Source organism: Mus caroli, unplaced genomic scaffold (genome assembly GCF_978045245.1).
Source record: "Mus caroli unplaced genomic scaffold, Mus_caroli_1 scaffold_9, whole genome shotgun sequence".
NCBI classification, from domain to species: Eukaryota; Metazoa; Chordata; class Mammalia; order Rodentia; family Muridae; genus Mus; species Mus caroli.
The window spans coordinates 19,306,890-19,325,575 of NW_028227264.1; the positions used below are offsets into that span (position 1 = coordinate 19,306,890).

The 18,686-nt window shown below is 42.6% G+C and overlaps 1 protein-coding gene across 1 annotated transcript; it reads right to left on the bottom strand.

The window, feature by feature from the left end:
- Positions 1–11,078: 11,078 nt before the first annotated feature.
- LOC147002574 (disks large homolog 5-like) lies at positions 11,079–15,839 on the bottom strand. Its single transcript, XM_085843337.1, has 5 exons — positions 15,701–15,839; positions 14,536–14,695; positions 12,777–12,920; positions 11,961–12,144; positions 11,079–11,237 (listed from the first exon to the last, which is right to left on the bottom strand). The coding sequence occupies exons 1-5, from the start codon at positions 15,837–15,839 to the stop codon at positions 11,094–11,096; spliced, it is 771 nt and encodes a 256-aa protein (XP_085699463.1). The 3' UTR covers positions 11,079–11,093.
- Positions 15,840–18,686: the final 2,847 nt, after the last annotated feature.

The following is an 18,686-nucleotide window of genomic DNA, read 5'->3' on the forward strand; positions in this document are numbered from 1 at the left end:
AATGCCAACCCTGGCTACTATACCCGGCCAAACTCTCAATTACCATAGATGGAAAAAACAAAGTATTCCACGACAAAACCAAATTCACACATTATCTTTCCACAAATCCAGCCCTTCAAAGGATAATAACAGATAAAAACCAATACAAGGACGGAAATCACGCCCTAGAAAAAGCAAGAAGGTAATCCCTCAGCAAACCAAAAAGAAGATAGCCACAAGAACAGAATGCCAACTCTAACAACAAAAATAAAAGGAAGCAACAATTACTTTTCCTTAATATCTCTTAATATCAATGGACTCAATTCCCCAATAAAAAGACATAGACTAACAGACTGGCTACACAAACAGGATCCAACATTCTGCTGCTTACAGGAAACCCATCTCAGGGAAAAAGACAGACACTACCTCAGAGTGAAAGGCTGGAAAACAATTTCCAAGCAAATGGTCTGAAGAAACAAGCTGGAGTAGCCATTCTAATATGGAATAAAATCGATTTCCAACCCAAAGTTATCAAAAAAGACAAGGAGGGACACTTCATACTCATCAAAGGTAAAATCCTCCAAGAGGAACTCTCAATTCTGAATATCTATGCTTCAAATGCAAGGGCAGCCACATTCATTAAAGACACTTTAGTAAAGCTCAAAGCACACATTGCACCTCACACAATAATAGTGGGAGACTTCAACACACCACTTTCATCAATGGACAGATTGTGGAAACAGAAATTAAACAGGGACACAGTGAACCTAACAGAAGTTATGAAACAAATGGACTTAACAGATATCTACAGAACATTTTATCCTAAAACAAAAGGATATACCTTCTTCTCAGCACCTCACGGGACCATCTCCAAAATTGACCATATGGTCACAAAACAGGCCTCAACAGATACAAAAATATTGTAATTGTCCCATGCATCCTATCAGACCACCATGGACTAAGGCTGATCTTCAATAACAACATAAATAATGGAAAGCCAACATTCACGTGAAAACTGAACAACACTCTTCTCAATGATACCTTGGTCAAGGAAGGAATAAAGAAAGAAATTAAAGACATTTTAGAGTTTAATGAAAATGAAGCCACAACATACCCAAATCTATGGGACACAATGAAAGCATTTCTAAGAGGGAAACTCATAGCTCTGAGTGCCTCCAAAAGGAAACTGGAGAGAGCACACACTAGCAGCTTGACAACACATCTAAAAGCTCTAGAAAAAAAGGAAGAAAATTCACCCAAGAGGAGTAGACGGCAGGAAATAATCAAACTCAGGGGCGAAATCAACCAAGTGGAAACAAGAACTATTCAAAGAATTAACCAAACTCAGAGTTGGTTCTTTGAGAAAATCAACAAGATAGATAAACCCTTAGCTAGACTCACTAGAGGGCACATGGACAACATCCTAATTAACAAAATCAGAAATGAAAAGGGAGACATAACAACAGATCCTGAAGAAATCCAAAACACCATCGGATCCTTCTACAAAAGGCTATATTCAACAAAACTGGAAAACCTGGATGAAATGAACAAATTTCTAGAAAGATACCAGGTACCAAAGTTAAATCAGGATCAAGTTAACAATCTAAACAGTCCCATATCCCCTAAAGAAATAGAAGCAGTCATTAATAGTCTCCCAGCCCAAAAACGCCCAGGACCAGATGGGTTTAGTGCAGAGTTCTACCAGACCTTCAAAGAAGATCTAATTCCAGTTCTGCACAAACTATTCCACAAAATAGAAGTAGAAGGAACTCTACCCAACTCATTCTATGAAGCCACAATTACTCTGATACCTAAACCACAGAAAGATCCAACAAAGATAGAGAACTTCAGACCAATTTCCCTTATGAATATAGATGCAAAAATCCTCAATAAAATTCTCGCTAACCGAATCCAAGAACACATTAAAGCAATCATCCATCCTGACCAAGTAGGTTTTATTCCAGGGATGCAGGGATGGTTTAATATACGGAAATCCATCAATGTAATCCATTATATAAACAAACTCAAAGACAAAAACCACATGATCATCTCATTAGATGCGGAAAAAGCATTCGACGAGATCCAACACCCATTCATGATAAAAGTCTTGGAAAGATCAGGAATTCAAGGCCCATACCTAAACATAATAAAAGCAATCTACAGCAAACCAGTAGCCAACATCAAAGTAAATGATGAGAAGCTTGAAGCAATCCCACTAAAATCAGGGACTAGACAAGGCTGTCCACTCTCTCCATACCTATTCAACATTGTACTTGAAGTCCTAGCCAGAGCAATTCGACAACAAAAGGAAATCAAGGGGATACAAATTGGAAAAGATGAAGTCAAAATATCACTTTTTGCAGATGATATGATAGTACATATAAGTGACCCTAAAAATTCCACCAGAGAACTCCTAAACCTGATAAACTGCTTCAGTGAAGTAGCTGGATATAAAATTAACTCAAACAAGTCACTGGCCTTTCTCTACACAAAGAATAAACAGGCTGAGAAAGAAATTAGGGAAACAACACCCTTCTCAATAGTCACAAATAGTATAAAATATCTTGACGTGACTCTAACTAAGGAAGTTAAAGAGCTGAATGATAAAAATTTCAAGTCTCTGAAGAAAGAAATTAAAGAGGATCTCAGAAGATGGAAAGATCTCCCATGCTCATGGATGGGCAGGATCAACATTGTAAAAATGGCTATCTTGCCAAAAGCAATCTACAGATTCAATGCAATCCCCATCAAAATTCCAACTCAATTCTTCAACGAATTAGAAAGAGCAATCTGCAAATTCATCTGGAATAACAAAAAACCCAGGATAGCAAAAATTCTTCTCAAGGATAAAAGAACCTCTGGTGGAATCACCATGCCTGACCTAAAGCTTTACTACAGAGCAATTGTGATAAAAACTGCATGGTACTGGTATAGTGACAGACAAGTAGACCAATGGAATAGAATTGAAGACCCAGAAATGAACCCACACACCTATGGTCACTTGATCTTTGACAAGGGAGCTAAAACCATCCAGTGGAAGAAAGACAGCATTTTCAACAAATGGTGCTGGCACAACTAGTTGTTATCATGTAGAAGAATGCGAATCGATCCATTCCTTTCTCCTTGTACTAAGGTCAAATCTAAGTGGATCAAGGAACTTCACATAAAACCAGAGACACTGAAACTTATAGAGGAGAAAGTAGGGAAAAGCTTTGAAGATATGGGCACAGGGGAAAAATTCCTGAATAGAACAGCAATGGCTTGTGCTGTAAGATCGAGAATTGACAAATGGGACCTCATGAAACTGCAAAGCTTCTGCAAGGCAAAAGACACAGTCAATAAGACAAAAAGACCACCAACAGATTGGGAAAGGATCTTTACCTATCCCAAATCGGATAGGGGACTAATATCCAATATATATAAAGAACTCAAGAAGGTGGACTCCAGAAAATCAAATAACCCCATTAAAAAATGGGGCTCAGAACTGAACAAAGAATTCTCACCTGAGGAATACGGAATGGCAGAGAAGCACCTGAAAAAATGTTCAACATCCTTCATCATAAGGGAAATGCAAATCAAAACAACCCTGAGATTCCACCTCACACCAGTCAGAATGGCTAAGATCAAAAATTCAGGTGACAGCAGATGCTGGCGAGGATGTGGAGAAAGAGGAACACTCTTCCATTGTTGGTGGGATTGCAAGCTTGTAGAACCACTCTGGAAATCAGTCTGGCAGTTCCTTAGAAAATTGGACTAAGTACTACCGGAGGATACAGCAATACCTCTCCTGGGCATATATCCAGAAGATGTCCCAACCGGTAAAAAGGACACATGCTCCACTATGTTCATAGCAGCCCTATTTATAATAGCCAGAAGCTGGAAAGAACCCAGATGCCCCTCAACAGAGGAATGGATACAAAAAATGTGGTACATTTACACAATGGAGTACTACTCAGCTATTAAAAAGAATGAATTTATGAAATTCATAGCCAAATGGATGGACCTGGAGGGCATCACCCTGAGTGAGGTGACCCAATCACAAAGGAACTCACACAATATGTACTCACTGATAAGTGGATATTAGCCCAAAACTTAGGATACCCAAGATATAAGATAAAATTTGTTAAATGCAGGATACTCAAGAAGAATGAAGACCAAAGTGTGGACACTGTGCCCCTTCTTAGAATTGGGAACAAAACACCCATGGAAGGAGTTACAGAGACAAAGTTTGGAGCTGTGATGAAAGGATGGACCATCTAGAGACTGCCATATCCAGGAATCCATCCCATAATCAGCTTCCAAACGCTGACACCATTGCATACACTAGCAAGATTTTGCTGAAAGGACCCAGATATAGCTGTCTCTTGTGAGACTATGCCGGGGCCTAGCAAACACAGAAGTGGATGCTCACACTCAGCTATTGGATGGATCACAGGGTTCCCAATGGAGGAGCTAGAGAGAGTACCCAAGGAGCTAAAGGGATCTGCAACCCTATAGGTGGAACAACATTATGAACTAACCAGTACCCTGGAGCTCTTGACTCTAGCTGCATATGTATCAAAAGATGGCCTAGTCGACCATCACTGGAAAGAGAGGCCCATTGAATATGCAAACTTTATATGCCCCAGTACAGGGGAACGCCAGGGCCAAAAAAATGGGAATGGGTGGGTAGGGAAATGGGGGGAGGGTATGGGGAACTTTTGGGATAGAATTGAAAATGTAATTGAGGAAAATACGTAAAAAAAATATATTAAAAATTAAAAAAAAATTAAAAAAAAGAGAAGGGGACAGCAAAGCCAAAGATGGAACAGGAGATGCAAGCCCAGGATGTGGGCAGAACCTATTTTGGTTCCAAATGAGTGCGGAGAGTACAAGAAGCTGGGAGACTTTTTCCTGGAGACTTAGGCACTGTTCTTTCCCATGAAAGCCTCCCCCATTCTGATGCTTGATGAAGGAGAGGGTCCTTGTTTGTCCAGACTATTTTATTTGATGGTGACTGTGAATGCATACATCTTACTCAGTGTGAATGAGGGATTAAATACCTTTTGCAGGAAGGAATGAACAGGAAGGAAAGCCAATGTTCATTGGCTGAACATTAGGGCCTATCTAGTTAACTCATTAGCATGGAGGACTGCAAGTTTTTATGCTACACACTGATTGTCATGGTCCTCTCAGTGGGGCGTCAGATCAGGTAGTTTCGCTAGGAGCTGGCTTCACTTCTGCTGTTCAGAGATTCTCCAGGGTCTGAGACTATTCAACCTTAACAGTTAGTTCTTTTTTTGTTTTTTGTTTTTTGTTTGTTTGTTTTTCTTTTTGTTTGGCTCTTTAATTGGCATATTGAGGATAAGTGAGCAGACTTGACTCAAGGAACAAGCTGTGTCTTATAAGTTCTAAAACAGAATGTCTCTATGTCTGATGTCTGATACTTTGACCCATTGCCATCCCCCTCTATCCTATATTCTCTCTCTTACTCACCCTTTTTCTTTTCTTTTTATTGGATATTTTACATCTTTACATTTCAAATGTTATTTCATTTTTCAGTTACCCCTCCACACCCCCCCAATCTCATCCCCCTCTCCCTGCTTCTATGAGGGTGTTCCCCCTCATACTTTCCAACTCCCAACTCACCGCCCTGGCATTCCCCTACACTGGGGCAAAGAGCCTTCTCAGGACCAAGGGCCTCTCCTCCTATCGATGCCAGCCATGACTATCCTCTGCTACATATGCGGCTGGAGCCATGGGTTGCTCCAGGTGTATGCTTTGGTTGGTGGTTTCACCCCCTGGGAGCTCTGGGGGGGTCTGGTTGGTTGATATTGTGGTTCCTCCTATGTGGATATTAGCTGTAAAGGATAATCATGCTATAATCCACAGACTGAGAGAGGCTAAGTAACAAGGAAGGCTTAAGGGGATGGGGGGGGGGTATTGGCGGGGGCACAAGGATCTTCCTGGGAAGAAGAAATAGAATAGATTTCGATGGCAGACTGGGCGTGGCTGCGGATGGGAACGGGAGTGATCTGGTAGAGAGTGTGGAGGGAGAGTATTGGGAGGGACAACTGAAATTGGCGGACATTTCAGGGATGAGATAGAAATGTAATGCAATGGAAATTCCATACAATCTGTAAGGGTCATACTGGCAGGGACTTGTAATGAGGGACACAGAGGCTGAACTGGACATCCTCTGTAACCAGGCAAGATCTCAAATGGAGGGATTGGACCCTACCACAAAACCTCAGATCTACAGTTTGCAGGATACGCAGGAACCAGAGCCTAGCACAATCATGTGAAAGAGATCACAGAGTCTTCATCCAGGAACTGATAGGAACAAATGCAGTCCCACAGCCAAACATTAGGTGGAGCTCGGGAGTCCTGTGGAGAAGGTGGAGGAAGGATTGGAGAAGACAAGAGATAAAGGACACCACAAGAACATGACATCCTCAATGTAGCCATTTTTATTATATTAATCCTGCCAATCCATGAGCATGGGAGATCTTTCCATCTTCTGAGATCTTCTTCAATTTCTTTCTTCAGAGACTTGAAGTTCTTATCATACAGATCTTTCACTTACTTGGTTAGAGTCACACCGAGGTATTTTATATTATTTGTGACTATTATGAAAGGTGTTCTTTCCCTGATTTCTTTCTCAGCATGTTTCTCCTTTGAGCTTTAGTAAAGTTTCTTCCATGAATGTGGATGCCCTTGCATTTGGAGCATAGACATTCAGAATTGATAGTTCATCTTGGAAGATTTTACCTTTATGAGTATCCCTCCTTGTCTGTATAGCAGTCTCCTGAGAGGTTCTACCACTGCCTGACAAATACAGAGGTGGATGCTTGTCCCCAATCATTAGAATGAGCACAAGGTCACAAAGGAGGAGTTAGAGAGAGGACCAAAGAAGCTGAAGTGGTTTGCGGCTCCATAGGAGGAACAACAATATAAATACTACTCCATGATGTCCCAGGAACTAAACCGTGAACCAAAGAGTACACTTGGAGGGAACAGTGGCTCCAGTCACACATGAAATAGAGGATGACTTTGTTGGACATCAATGGGAGGAGAGGCCCTTGGTCCTGTGAAAGCTCGATGCCCCAGTGTAGGGGAATAACAGGACAGGGAAGTGGGAGTGGGTGAGTTGGTGAGCAGGGGATGGCAGAGTGGGATAGGGGCTTTTCAGAGGGGAGACGGGGAAAGGAGATAACATTTGAAATGTAAATAAAGAAAATATCTAATAAAAAAAAAGGAACAGCTCTGCTTCTGCGACCTCCAGGGCAGTAGTAGTTTCCCTCAATTAACACCTTTCTGTAGAACATCTTTCTATGTCACTAACCTTCTTGCTCTTATCCTGATTTGCACACACCATCTCTTTCCAGCTGGGATACCACCAAAGTATTCTGTTCTCTCCCACGACACCTGGGGTTTTATATCCTCAGGCCCTGAAAAATAACTTATCTGCTCCCCTAGACTTTCCTGTTTTCCTCCACTCAAGAGAGGCCCTTAACTGAACTCTGCATGTCTTTTCATAGCTCGGTTTCCAATCTCTGCCCCTGTAGAAATGCACATTTTGGTGGAAAGGTTTCGGGATTATTTGAGTAACCCCAAAGTAGACAGAAAGTGGAAAGAGAGTGAATAGGTAAAGCTTTCGCTCACCCACTTCACACCACTTGTATTTGAAAGGATATCCTTCATCCCACCTGGTAAAAAACTTTTAGCAACTGGTTGAAACTTTTCCTCTGGGAATATTTAATGGCTTCCACACCTGTTTCCTGGATGTACCCCAATATTTTCTTTGTTCCTATGTTTTTCTGAATAGGCTAAAATACAGGAGGCATTTTAGGATCAGTGTCACCCACCAGTCACCTTTCTAGAGACATACAACTATGTCACTCTGATATTAATTTTCAATAACCAGTACACATCATAGTTGTGACTGGTTCCAAATCCATGAGCATGTTCCTCTCTATTATACATCACTTCTTATGAACCCAATTACCATGTGTCCTATATCAGTATCTAATTTCATAATTTTAAATACAAAGGAAGACATATTCTTCCTTATTATAAAGGTAAGTAAATTTGCATGGAGAGGTTAAAAAAGAGAAATTGGACTGAATTCCTCTTTGTTGAGTCTTTGTGTGGTTTCTGTGTCAGGGTGACTATGACCTCATAGGATGAGTTTAGCTATCTTTCTTCGGTTTCTACTTTGTGAATAATTTGAGGAGTATTGCACTAAGTCTTTTTTGAATGTCTGGTAGAATCTGCACTAAAACCTTCTGGGCCTGGGCTTTGTTGGAGTGGAAGACTTTTGATGACTGTTTCTATTTCCTTATGGGTTATAGGACTGTTAGTTACTTTACCAGATCTTTATTTAACTTTGATAATCGATAGCTGTCCATAAGTCACCCATTTCATTTGGATTTTGCTATGTTTTGCATTACAGGCTTCTGCAGTAAGACCTAATGATTCTTTGGATTTACTCAGTGCCCATTGTTATCTCTCCTGCTTCATTTCTGATTTTGCTATTTTGGGTATTGTCTCTCTACCTTTCAGTTAATTTGGCTAAGTATTTGTCTACCTTGTTGATTGTCTCAAAGAACAGGATATTGCTTTCACAGATTCTTTGTACTGTTCTCTTGTATCAAATTGACTGAATTCAGCCTTTATTCCCTGACAGTGAATCCTACCTACCTCTCCATGAGATGAGGCTTTGTCTCACATTAGGAACTGCAGAATGCAATACATCAGAACATTGCTCATCTCCATGGTGGTGATGTACACCACGGTCTCACGGGGAACATCTACACTGGCAGGTTTCAGGGTATGTTGAAGCAGTCCACCATGTCAGTGTAACCTGCAAGGAGCCATGAGACAATACTAATAGCAAGCTGCAGGATTCCTCCACATTAGATTTCACTATGGTCCTCAATGTCAGTTTGTAAAGAAATACTATGGGTTCACAGATGCACATACACACACAAACGTGAAGACCATAGGACTTTGTGGGAGGATCGTTCTCTCTACTATGTGCATGCCAAGGAAAACAATTCAGGTTTCTAGGCTTGATAGCAATGATGAACACCTGCTCACCCATGTCATCAGCTCATCAACTGATCATGTAAATCAAGGAATTTCATAAGCTCTATATTTGTATTTATGTTCCCTGTCTGTCTGTCTGTCTGTCTGTCTGTCTGTCTGTCTGTCTCTCTCTCTCTCTCTCTCGTGTGTGTGTGTCCTGAGAGGCTCTGTCAGTGACTGACAAATACAGAGGTGGATGCTCTCAGTCAACCATTAGACTGAGCACAACACCCCAATTGAGGAGCTAAAAAAAAACACCCAAGGAGCTGATATTGTTTGCAACCCCATAGGAGGAACAGCAATATGAATTAGCCAGTACCCCAGAGCTCCCAGAGACTAAACCACCAATCAGAGTACAGTGGGACTCATGGTTCCAGCTGCATGAGTAATAGATGGTGGCTTTGTTGGTCATCAATGGGAGGAAAGGCCTTGGCCCTGTGTAGGGGAATTCCCAGGCTAGGAAGCCAGAGTGGAATGGTTGGTGAGCAAGGGGAGAGGGGAGTAGATAGGAAGTTTTCAGAGGGGAAACCAGGAAAGGGGATAACACTTGAAATGTAAATAAAAAAATATCTGATTAAAAAGAAACAATAGATACATTTCATGCTATCAAGAGGGATTCTTTTTCCCAATCAAGCTTCTAGGAAGCTAATCTCAATTCTAAATTTTACAGAAGTGCCTAATCTACATTGTCATCCTATATGAGAGGGGAAGATCTGCTCTAAAATTGAAAATAAAAGATACCGAGGCAATATCCTGAACACAGAACTAGAGTGGTAACATCAGATCCCTGCATACATGCCTGGCAGTCTAGGACAATGAGCATGCACAGGTCAGGCACTGTACCTATAGTCTCCTGAGATTTCTCCACTCAATTGGCCTTGATCCTGTCCACCTAATACAGCATGTGCACTGGAAGGACAAAAGCCAACTGCAGGTGGTGTGGGGATGCCTCACAGGTTAGAGCATCTGCTACTCTCTAGAAGATCCACATGGTGCCTAACAGTCATCTGCAGTAATTGCTGTGATTCCTTCTTCTGGCCTCTGAGGGAACTGCCCTAAGGAGGAGCCCCATACAGTAGGACATTGAGTAGGAAAAACACCCATTCACATAAATGTTAAACATAAGTCTAATCAGCAACAACAAAACACAGCAAGTTTATGGTCAAGGACAGCAGCATCTATCAAAAGCTATTTCCCAGTATGACTTGGAAGCTCATTATATCTGCTGTGTGGTTGTCACTGATGCTGTATTGCAAGCAAAACTGAGGCACATGGCTCTGGCCTTCCTCATTTATTTTATATTCCTTTGTGAATATTTTTATTTCAGCAGCTTTACATTAATGACAGTATATTACTCAGTATCTGGTCCACAGGGTCATGAATGAATGTGTGTTACAGAGTACTATATGTTAGGAGTACGAGAATTTATGAAAGCATGGATACAGTATGGCAGTGATTACATCATAAAGTGTGTGTTCATGGGGTAAACGACATTATCCACACACAAAAGATCATCCATCACCTCGTATACCCCTAGGTGGCTATGACTTTACTATGTAGCCCTGGCTGCCTGGAACTTACAGAGATCCATCTCTGGCTGTGAATTCTAGGTCTGCAGCAGGGGACAGAACACCTGAATAAGGAAGATGGTCTCAAGAGTCACTACTTGCAAATCAATTTTTATTCATAAGAAATAGAAAATTTCAAAAACAGGTTATAAAAGTTCAATTAATATAGAGTTAAAAGTAAAAACAAAAAAGGCAAAACAAGAACAAGAACACATAACTTCTAAATAACATTGCAACAACTCAAACAAAAAGCAAAACTCTAACCAAAACTCTTAATAGAAAATGATTGTGCAGCTGCTTTCTCTTTCTGCACTTTTAGCAGCACAGACCTACAGCCTGTTACTCCTCTTGGACACTTGGTGGCAGTGCAGTTGCCTCAGTTCTCTGCCTAGAGGAGTTGTCTGAAGAGAAAAGGGAACAACACCCTGAATCAGCCATTGCTTCGTAGAAAAGGCCTATTCACCCTAAGAAAATGAATTATATGGAAGAAGATTCATCCAAGGAAGTTTGTGGATGCTGGGGACGGTGTTCAGTAGGGGCCTCCTGGTGTGGCAACTCATTCTGCAAGATGCTCTCTTCTTCTGCTGTGGCCAATCCCAGCTCTCTTGCAGTTTCTGAGACCTGGGAGAGGAAGGCAGTTACTAAGACAGCATGTCAGCTGTGAGGCTGCTGCCTCCCACCACCTCACCTGTACTTGACAGTCAACATTAATATTTTAACTGAAATTATTGATGTTAAATCTGAAGACAGGCAAAGTATTCAACAACAGTCACAAAAACATGGACTGACAAAGATCAACTCAGGCTTCTATCAGTTCCAACCAAGAACATGGCAAAGGAAGAGACCTCAATGGATTACAGGAAGAATGGAGAAGGGCACATGACACCCAGATCAATGATAATGAGAAGCACTCATTTGACATTTGTAATTGGCTCTAATCCCTCCAAGGTGTATGAACCTGGGATGTCATATGACGTCTGCCTGTCTCCTGTCTAAGGACCCAGACCTCACTCAAACCTCTGCATAGCATTCCACCTATCATGAGGACATGCAAGAATGTGACATGTTATTCACCTGTCACCCTTAGTTGACTGCAGATTAAAGCAGAGTTGAAAGGTACACTTGCCAGTGGTAATGGTGTCTCAAAAGAGGCTAATTCAGTGTCTCACAAGAGGCTAACTTCCCAGAATACTTATGTGAAGACAGAGCAATGAACAGATACATTCCATGGGGAGGGTGGCTGCTTGGGAACATGGATTAGAAAGGTGGTGGAGGGAACAAAGAAGGAACTAATGTGCCAATGGTATCAGACGGTCATAGACTGACCGAATTGTGTGTCCCTACCTGATATTCTTGAGTCTCAAGGTTGCTGTTCTTCTCCTGTTCGTCTTTACCACTCAGGTTCAAGGCCACTAAATATTGATGGATGATGGCCCAATCAGCCTGTACTTCCTTGCTGTCCTGCTGCAATATCACCAAATTCTTCTTTATAAGATTCTTCTCCATCAGGAGCCGGCTGGACAGGTTACTGGAAACACACTCTGCATGATAAGATCCTGCAGCCTCCTCCTCTCATTTCTACTTACAGGTCCCATTAACCTGACCTGTACCCTGGCTCCCATGAAGACCTAATACAGTCCACCTCAATACATCTATGACAGCTGCACAAACAGCAAACAGCCATTTCAGGGAAAAAGAAATTATTGCTGCAGCCCAAACACCAATAAGGGTCCATGTCTCTCCAAAGGAAGAGGGATCTCCATGTACCCACGACAGCCCACGCATTGGGGCAACACCAATTAGGGTGCCAATGCAATCAGGGTAGTCAGTAGAACCAAAGGGAGGGCGCTCTATCCTTGTTTTACATCTCGCTCAGCTCTGTAAATCGCTGCCTGAGCCCCAGAGGCCCAGGACAGCATAATAACCTTTTCATGATCTGAATCACTTGTCTATCTAGAGGCTCCTGAGGATGCCTAGAGAACACTGGCAGTGGTAACAGTCTCTTAGAGACCTAGGAAAACTGAGTCCAAAAGATCCAAGGCACACTGATGGCTAAAAAGCAGAAAGGATAGAGCCAGACCTGCAGACTCTCCAGTCCAGAAACAAAGGAAGGTAGAAATGGCCATTTCACTAGTGTTGGCCTCCCTGACAAGAACTTACCGATAGAAATTTATCTCCTTCTCCAGCTCCTGGAAGTTCTCTCGTGGCTCCATGGTCTCCATCTCTAATTTGTGTAGAAATGTCACGATCTCCTTCTCCTTTAACTTCATTTGTTCATAAAGAGGATTTTGCCTGTGGTAGGGCCTGGCCCCAGGAAGACAGAACTCTATGAACTTAGGCTTTTAGTAACACATGAACTCAGGCCGGGTCCTGGACTACTGCAGCCATGGAAAGCACACTCTGCATTCTAAATGCTGGGATTTTCTTAACCTTGGGGAACTTGCTATCCTGGCCCCAGAACACCAGAAGCTAGGTGTCTTAGTCAGGGTTTCTATTCCTGCACAAACATCATGACCAAGAAGCACTTGGGGAGGAAAGGGTTTATTCAGCTTACATTTCCACATTGCTGTTCATCACTGAAAGAAGTCAGGACTGGAACTGAAGCAGGTCAGGGAGCAGGAGCTGATGCAGAGGCCATGGAAGGATGTTCTTTACTGGCTTGCTCAGCCTGCTCTCTTATAGAACCAAGACTACGAGCCCAGAGATGGCACCACCCACAAGGGGCCTTTCCCCCTTTATTACTAATTGAGAAAATGCCTTACAGCTGGATCGCATGGAGGCATTTCCTCAACTGAAGCTCCTTTCTTTGGAATAACTCCAGCTGTGTCAAGTTCACACAAAACTAGCCAGTACACTAGGCATCCAGATGGAGGGTGCCCTGGCTCCCTGTGTTACTCAGTAGGGCTGGAAGGGCAAACTAACCAGTTATGCTCTCGGGAGCATAGGCTACAAGTCTTTGCCCACCAGACACCTGTGATTGTATTTCCCCTGTTTTCATAAAAGGGAGATTCTGAATCCTGGATAACTAATACTGTAGAGGCAGATATTACACATAATTCTGGAGATGAGACCAGACATCACCACAGATTTATAATCTGCCCAAGGGATAAAAATATATGCACAGTTGTGACCACATAGTCAAAGTGCAATGCTATCTAAAGTGGGGACTACCAGACCTCAGGACCCACATTACTTGGAAACTGTTAGGCAGGTAAATCCTCAGGCCAAAACACCTACCCCTAGATTCCAAATTGTGGAGAGAAATAAAAACATACAAAACGTATTCACAGGACTGTACCTGTGCACGCACACAGACTCACAGACTTAGACCTGTACACAAGATGGAGAAACAAAGAGTGAGAGAATGGGAGAGAGAGACAGAGACAGAGACAAAGAGAACACAATGAGAGGTAGAAGAAATGTATGCAACATTACTGCCTCAGAGTATAAGGCACACAGACAAAGAGGAACAGGCATGAACCTCAGGCATTTTAATCAAGCACTGAGAAAAACCATGTGGGACCAGGCCCCTCCAGCTGCTACCTGGAGGTTCCAGCATTCAGTCACCTGCCAGACAAGTAAAAACACAACTACAAATTCCCATCCCCTAGCAACCTCCTGTCAAAGGCTTCCCAAATGAACTCTAGGGACTCATCACTGCCTCTGTCCTGAGTTCTTCACTCAGACTCCAAGTTCCTCTTTTCAAGTAGCGGGAGCAGAAGAGCCTATTTCCCTTCTCACTCCTGACAAAACTTCAGGTGCTGCCTCTCCTGTAAGAAGTATTTAGGGGCAGGAAGTGGGGCCCAGTTATGTTCTGGTGGTAGAGCTTCCTAGAACCCACCCCTTTAAAAGCATAAAATAAGGGAGGCATTGCAGACCCCAGACTGACAGCACAGGTTTTGGAGCAATGTATACATACATCTTGTTCATGGATCCCTCTGTCACGTAAATCAGGCGATCTCTCAGCTCCTTTGTCTCCTTGGTAATGAGCTGGATCTCTTTGGTCAGCTCCTCCTCTTCCTTCTCAAACTGCTTCTTGCTTATGACAGGTACAGGGGATGATGTCTGTCTGTGGGCCACTGTAGGTAGATGGATACAAGAATCTCTGATATGAGAATGCAGAGTGTAGACTGACCACAGAGAAGGAAAACATGCCTGTAACCTAATGACACCACCAAGAGATTGGTCCCAGCATGAGATGTCTTCTCAGTGGATCTCAGTTCTACCATCACTCTAGAGAGATCAGGTGATGTAAGTAGCCAGATGTTTCCTCAGTCTCCCTAAACATGCTTATGAGGACCAGAGATGTCTTCTCCAGGATGATTATCAACTGCACAGGGTACAACTTGGCTTCAGAGCTCTGAGCCCTGTGGTTTCACAAGTCAGATGATAAATTCACTATTCAAAAGTCTTTGAGTATTGGAGATGATCAGATATCCTACCTGTTACTCTAAGCCAAGGAATTGGCTTAAAAAGCCATGCAGGGGGAGAACATGGTCAACACAATGATCCATTTCCCCTCCTGAAACACCAAACACCCCAGAAGTAGCAATAGAATCCCCCTCTGTCTGGGTGTATCAACTGATAATTCTTTGTTTACAGTATAGAAATGCCTTCCACCCACAATTGGTGATAAAGGAAGGTAATGTAGGAACTGTCACAAACAGGAGGTCAGAGTAGTTCTGAGAACATGAGGTCATGGTCTGGGGCACCATTCTCTCCCTGCACTAATGTCAGATAACTACAGGAGCTAAAAGAAGCCATGGACTGAAGTGCAGGATTTCCCTCCCCCAAAATGGCATAGCTTAAACCCGCTGTCACTCCTGATGGTCTCATTCTGTCCCCATGTAACACCCACAATACCCAGTGTAAGTAAGACTTGAAGTTCATAGCATAACAGGTTTGACCTTGCCAACGCCTGCCTTACAGGATGGAGAAAGTACTGATGTGAAATCCATGATGTTCAAGAATTATGATAACCATGGAAATTTTTTCACTACCAGAGTCTCCAGTTCCACATTACTAGAAAGGCCAGCTCAGGCCACCCCTCCCAGGAAGCTCAGCATCCACTTCACAGGACTTACTCCACATTCGCCAAGTCCACCTCCTTCGTCCTTCATTACTCTCAGATGGAAGGCCAGCATCCTTCCTCCCCTCTCTGGTCTCTCTCCCATCCACATTGGCTCTCTGAAAAAGTCTGCTAAGTCGGGCAAGCATGGTCATCACTGTAATGTCCAGTCTCTGACTGAGAAATCTCAGTCACCTTGTTGTAACTACAACACTGGTGACATCACAGAGGTTGCTAAGAACTCTCCAGGACACAATAGAATGTTCAGGAAGGGACTGCTGATGTCATGGACTACATAGAGCCTTTGGTTCACTGCTAATGTTCTCCCTGTACTGACAGGAAGCTGAGCTGCCCTTTCCTGGGGCATAGCCATTGAGCATATCCTCCTTCCAAAGCCAGGGTTTCTTCTAGGCTTGATCGGCAACACCTAAGTAATTCCTACATATCTAACTCTGTGTTTCCTTTCCAAACCCTTCTCAGAAATATCTCATCCGACCTTAAATGTTCCTCAATCAGCAATATGAGCCATTAAAAACTACTGAGAAATCATACCAGTTCGAATATGCAGCCAAAATCCACTCCTCTCTCCTCATGTACAGGTGCACGAATTCTCATCCAGGCTGAGCCTGCAGGGCCGGTTGCAGTGTGGGTGTGTGGTAGGGGCCACACTCATGAAGCCTTGTGCTTAGCATTTGAAATTTGCCCCAAGATCCCTTAGGAGGGAGACATGCAGTCATCATGCTTCTGACAACAGTCTAGAGATCTTTTGGAGAGGAAACTGAAATATTGGAACCACCAATGAGTGACCCTCAGATTGTGTGGGGGCTTTTCTCACTGCACCAAACTCACCAATCAGTATTGCTTACAGTCCTCTGTGTGCTAGACCATGAGATTCTTATAAAATAAATAATATATTCAACAGAGGTGCAGATGTGCAGGCAGAATTTAATTAATTTAGAAGCAAAGCTTCATGTATCCAAGCCTGGCCTCAAACTCACTGTGTGTGTGTGTATCTATCAAGCATGGTCTTGAATTTGTAATTTTACTACCTCTATCTCCCAAGTGCTGACATTGCAGATATGTGCCACTATACCAGTCCAACATATAAGTTCTAAAGGAACGTAATTCAATCCATAACACTCTGCTCTCCAGAATTCTAAGTTCTTGTGTGTGTGTGTGTTTTGACAGCCCTCAAATTCTTATCCCATCTCACTGTCAAACTGTAAATCCAAAGTCTTATCAAATATAGGTACAAGATATGAAGTCACAACTCTGTAATTCCAGCATATGATGGGGTTGGAGAATTGCTTCTGCCTTGGAGTTAGTGACAGGTACAGGCAATATATTGCAACACCACTCATCCCCAGATGTGGAAGTATTAGAAAGTAATCCTACCAAAAATCTCCAAAGTAAACAAAAAGTAGAAAACCAAAAGATTAAATGTCCCTAATCTTGAAAATCTGAAATTCTCCAGAACTTCTTCTTCTTCTTCTTCTTTTTTAAAGATTTATTTATTCATTATATGTAAGTACACTGTAGCTGTCTTCAGAGACTCCAGAAGAGGGCATCAGATCTCATTACAGATAGTTGTGAGCCACCCTGTGGTTGCTGGGATTTGAAGTCAGGACCTTCAGAAGAACAGTCAGCGCTCTTAACCACTGAGCCATCTTGCCAGCCCTCTCCCGAACTTCTTGAATACTAAGATGCAGCAAATGAAAACTTTCATAAACATGAGCCTCTTTTGCATAAATTAAAAATATTTTAATTACCTTCAGACTATTGATTTCCTTATTCGATAAGCATTTCTTCAAGGGAAAAAATGCCCTTTGAGTTACACTTTTAATTTACAGTTTTATTAGACTTTAAGGCACTGAGGAGAAATGTCTTGAAAAATATTCCAGGGGCTGGAAAGATGACTCAAGAGCACTGGCTGGTCTTCCAGAGGACCTGGGTTCAATTCCCAGCACTCACATGGCAGCTCATGTCTGTAACTCCTGTTTCAAGGGTTCCAAGGCTCCAAAGGTTCATGTAGACATATATCAGTCAAAACTCCAATATACATATAATTAAAATTCAAGAAGAAGAAGAAGAAGAAAAAAAAGAAGAATTAGTTTTCGTGGGTAAGTTACCTGGATGCGAAGAAATGAAATCTTTTAATAAGCTCTCCTGGCTGGCAGCTAGTCACCTTGTTTGGCTGTACATCGTCTAAGGATTAAGAAGTCCTGTTGTGGTACTGAAGGGAGTGGAGTCTACAGCAAACCCAAGTGCATGCAGGGAAGGAAGAGCTGAAAGAACCTGGCCAAGATGAAATGATATTGATGAATTAATGAAAAAATAGTACCGAGAGAGTAAAGTGTTAGTTGGACTATGAGGGAGCCTAAAATTATAACGGTAGGAGGCAAATCTAAGTAAAATGATGAGTCTTAACGTTTGTCATCTCAAAGGCATTTTAGGTTATCCTAATAAACCTTTGGAGACAGGGACTAAATGTGATTCACACAACTCTTAGTTTTCAGGAGCAACTTTCATCTACATCCTTGAATAGCTGGTGTTCCACTCTTTGATTGGTCCTGACAAAAGAAAGTCTATTGAGGTTTAGCACAAAGCTGAGTTGCCTGAAAGAAGGCATCTGCAGCCTTGTGGCTTTGCCTCGGTGCTTGGTGCATTTGGCATATTGCTGGCACTGCCTGTGGACATCAGCTCCAGCCCATGCCACAGCCCCAGGCACAATCCCTACATAAAAGTGATGCTCCCTGTTCTCCATGGAGAGCTCAATGGCCCAGAGTACTAAGTTCTGAGGCCCACCAGCGTGCCCTAGACAAATGGTGCCTAAGGCCACTTTAGTGGACAATCTCTGTTCGATCCTTCAGGAGGTGACAGGTAAAGTTCCCCAGAGGGGCAGGGGAGACTCTACTGTCTGGCAAAGGGGTTCAGCTCCATGTGGCTCACAGTGCCTTCCTGAGCACGAAGGGGTCTCCTCAGCTGATCTGCATGCACCTATA

Bases quoted from the DNA above. Each gene is read 5' to 3' on its own strand.
- LOC147002574 (XM_085843337.1), bottom strand. From the start codon at position 15,839: ATGACCATGCTTGCCCGACTTAGCAGACTTTTTCAGAGAGCCAATGTG. The intron at 12,921-14,535 runs GTATGTATACAT...TCCTGGGGCCAG, and splicing joins GAGGGATCCATGAACAAGAT to GCCCTACCACAGGCAAAATC. The intron at 11,238-11,960 runs GTAGGGACACAC...TTCCTCTCCCAG, and splicing joins TTGAGACTCAAGAATATCAG to GTCTCAGAAACTGCAAGAGA.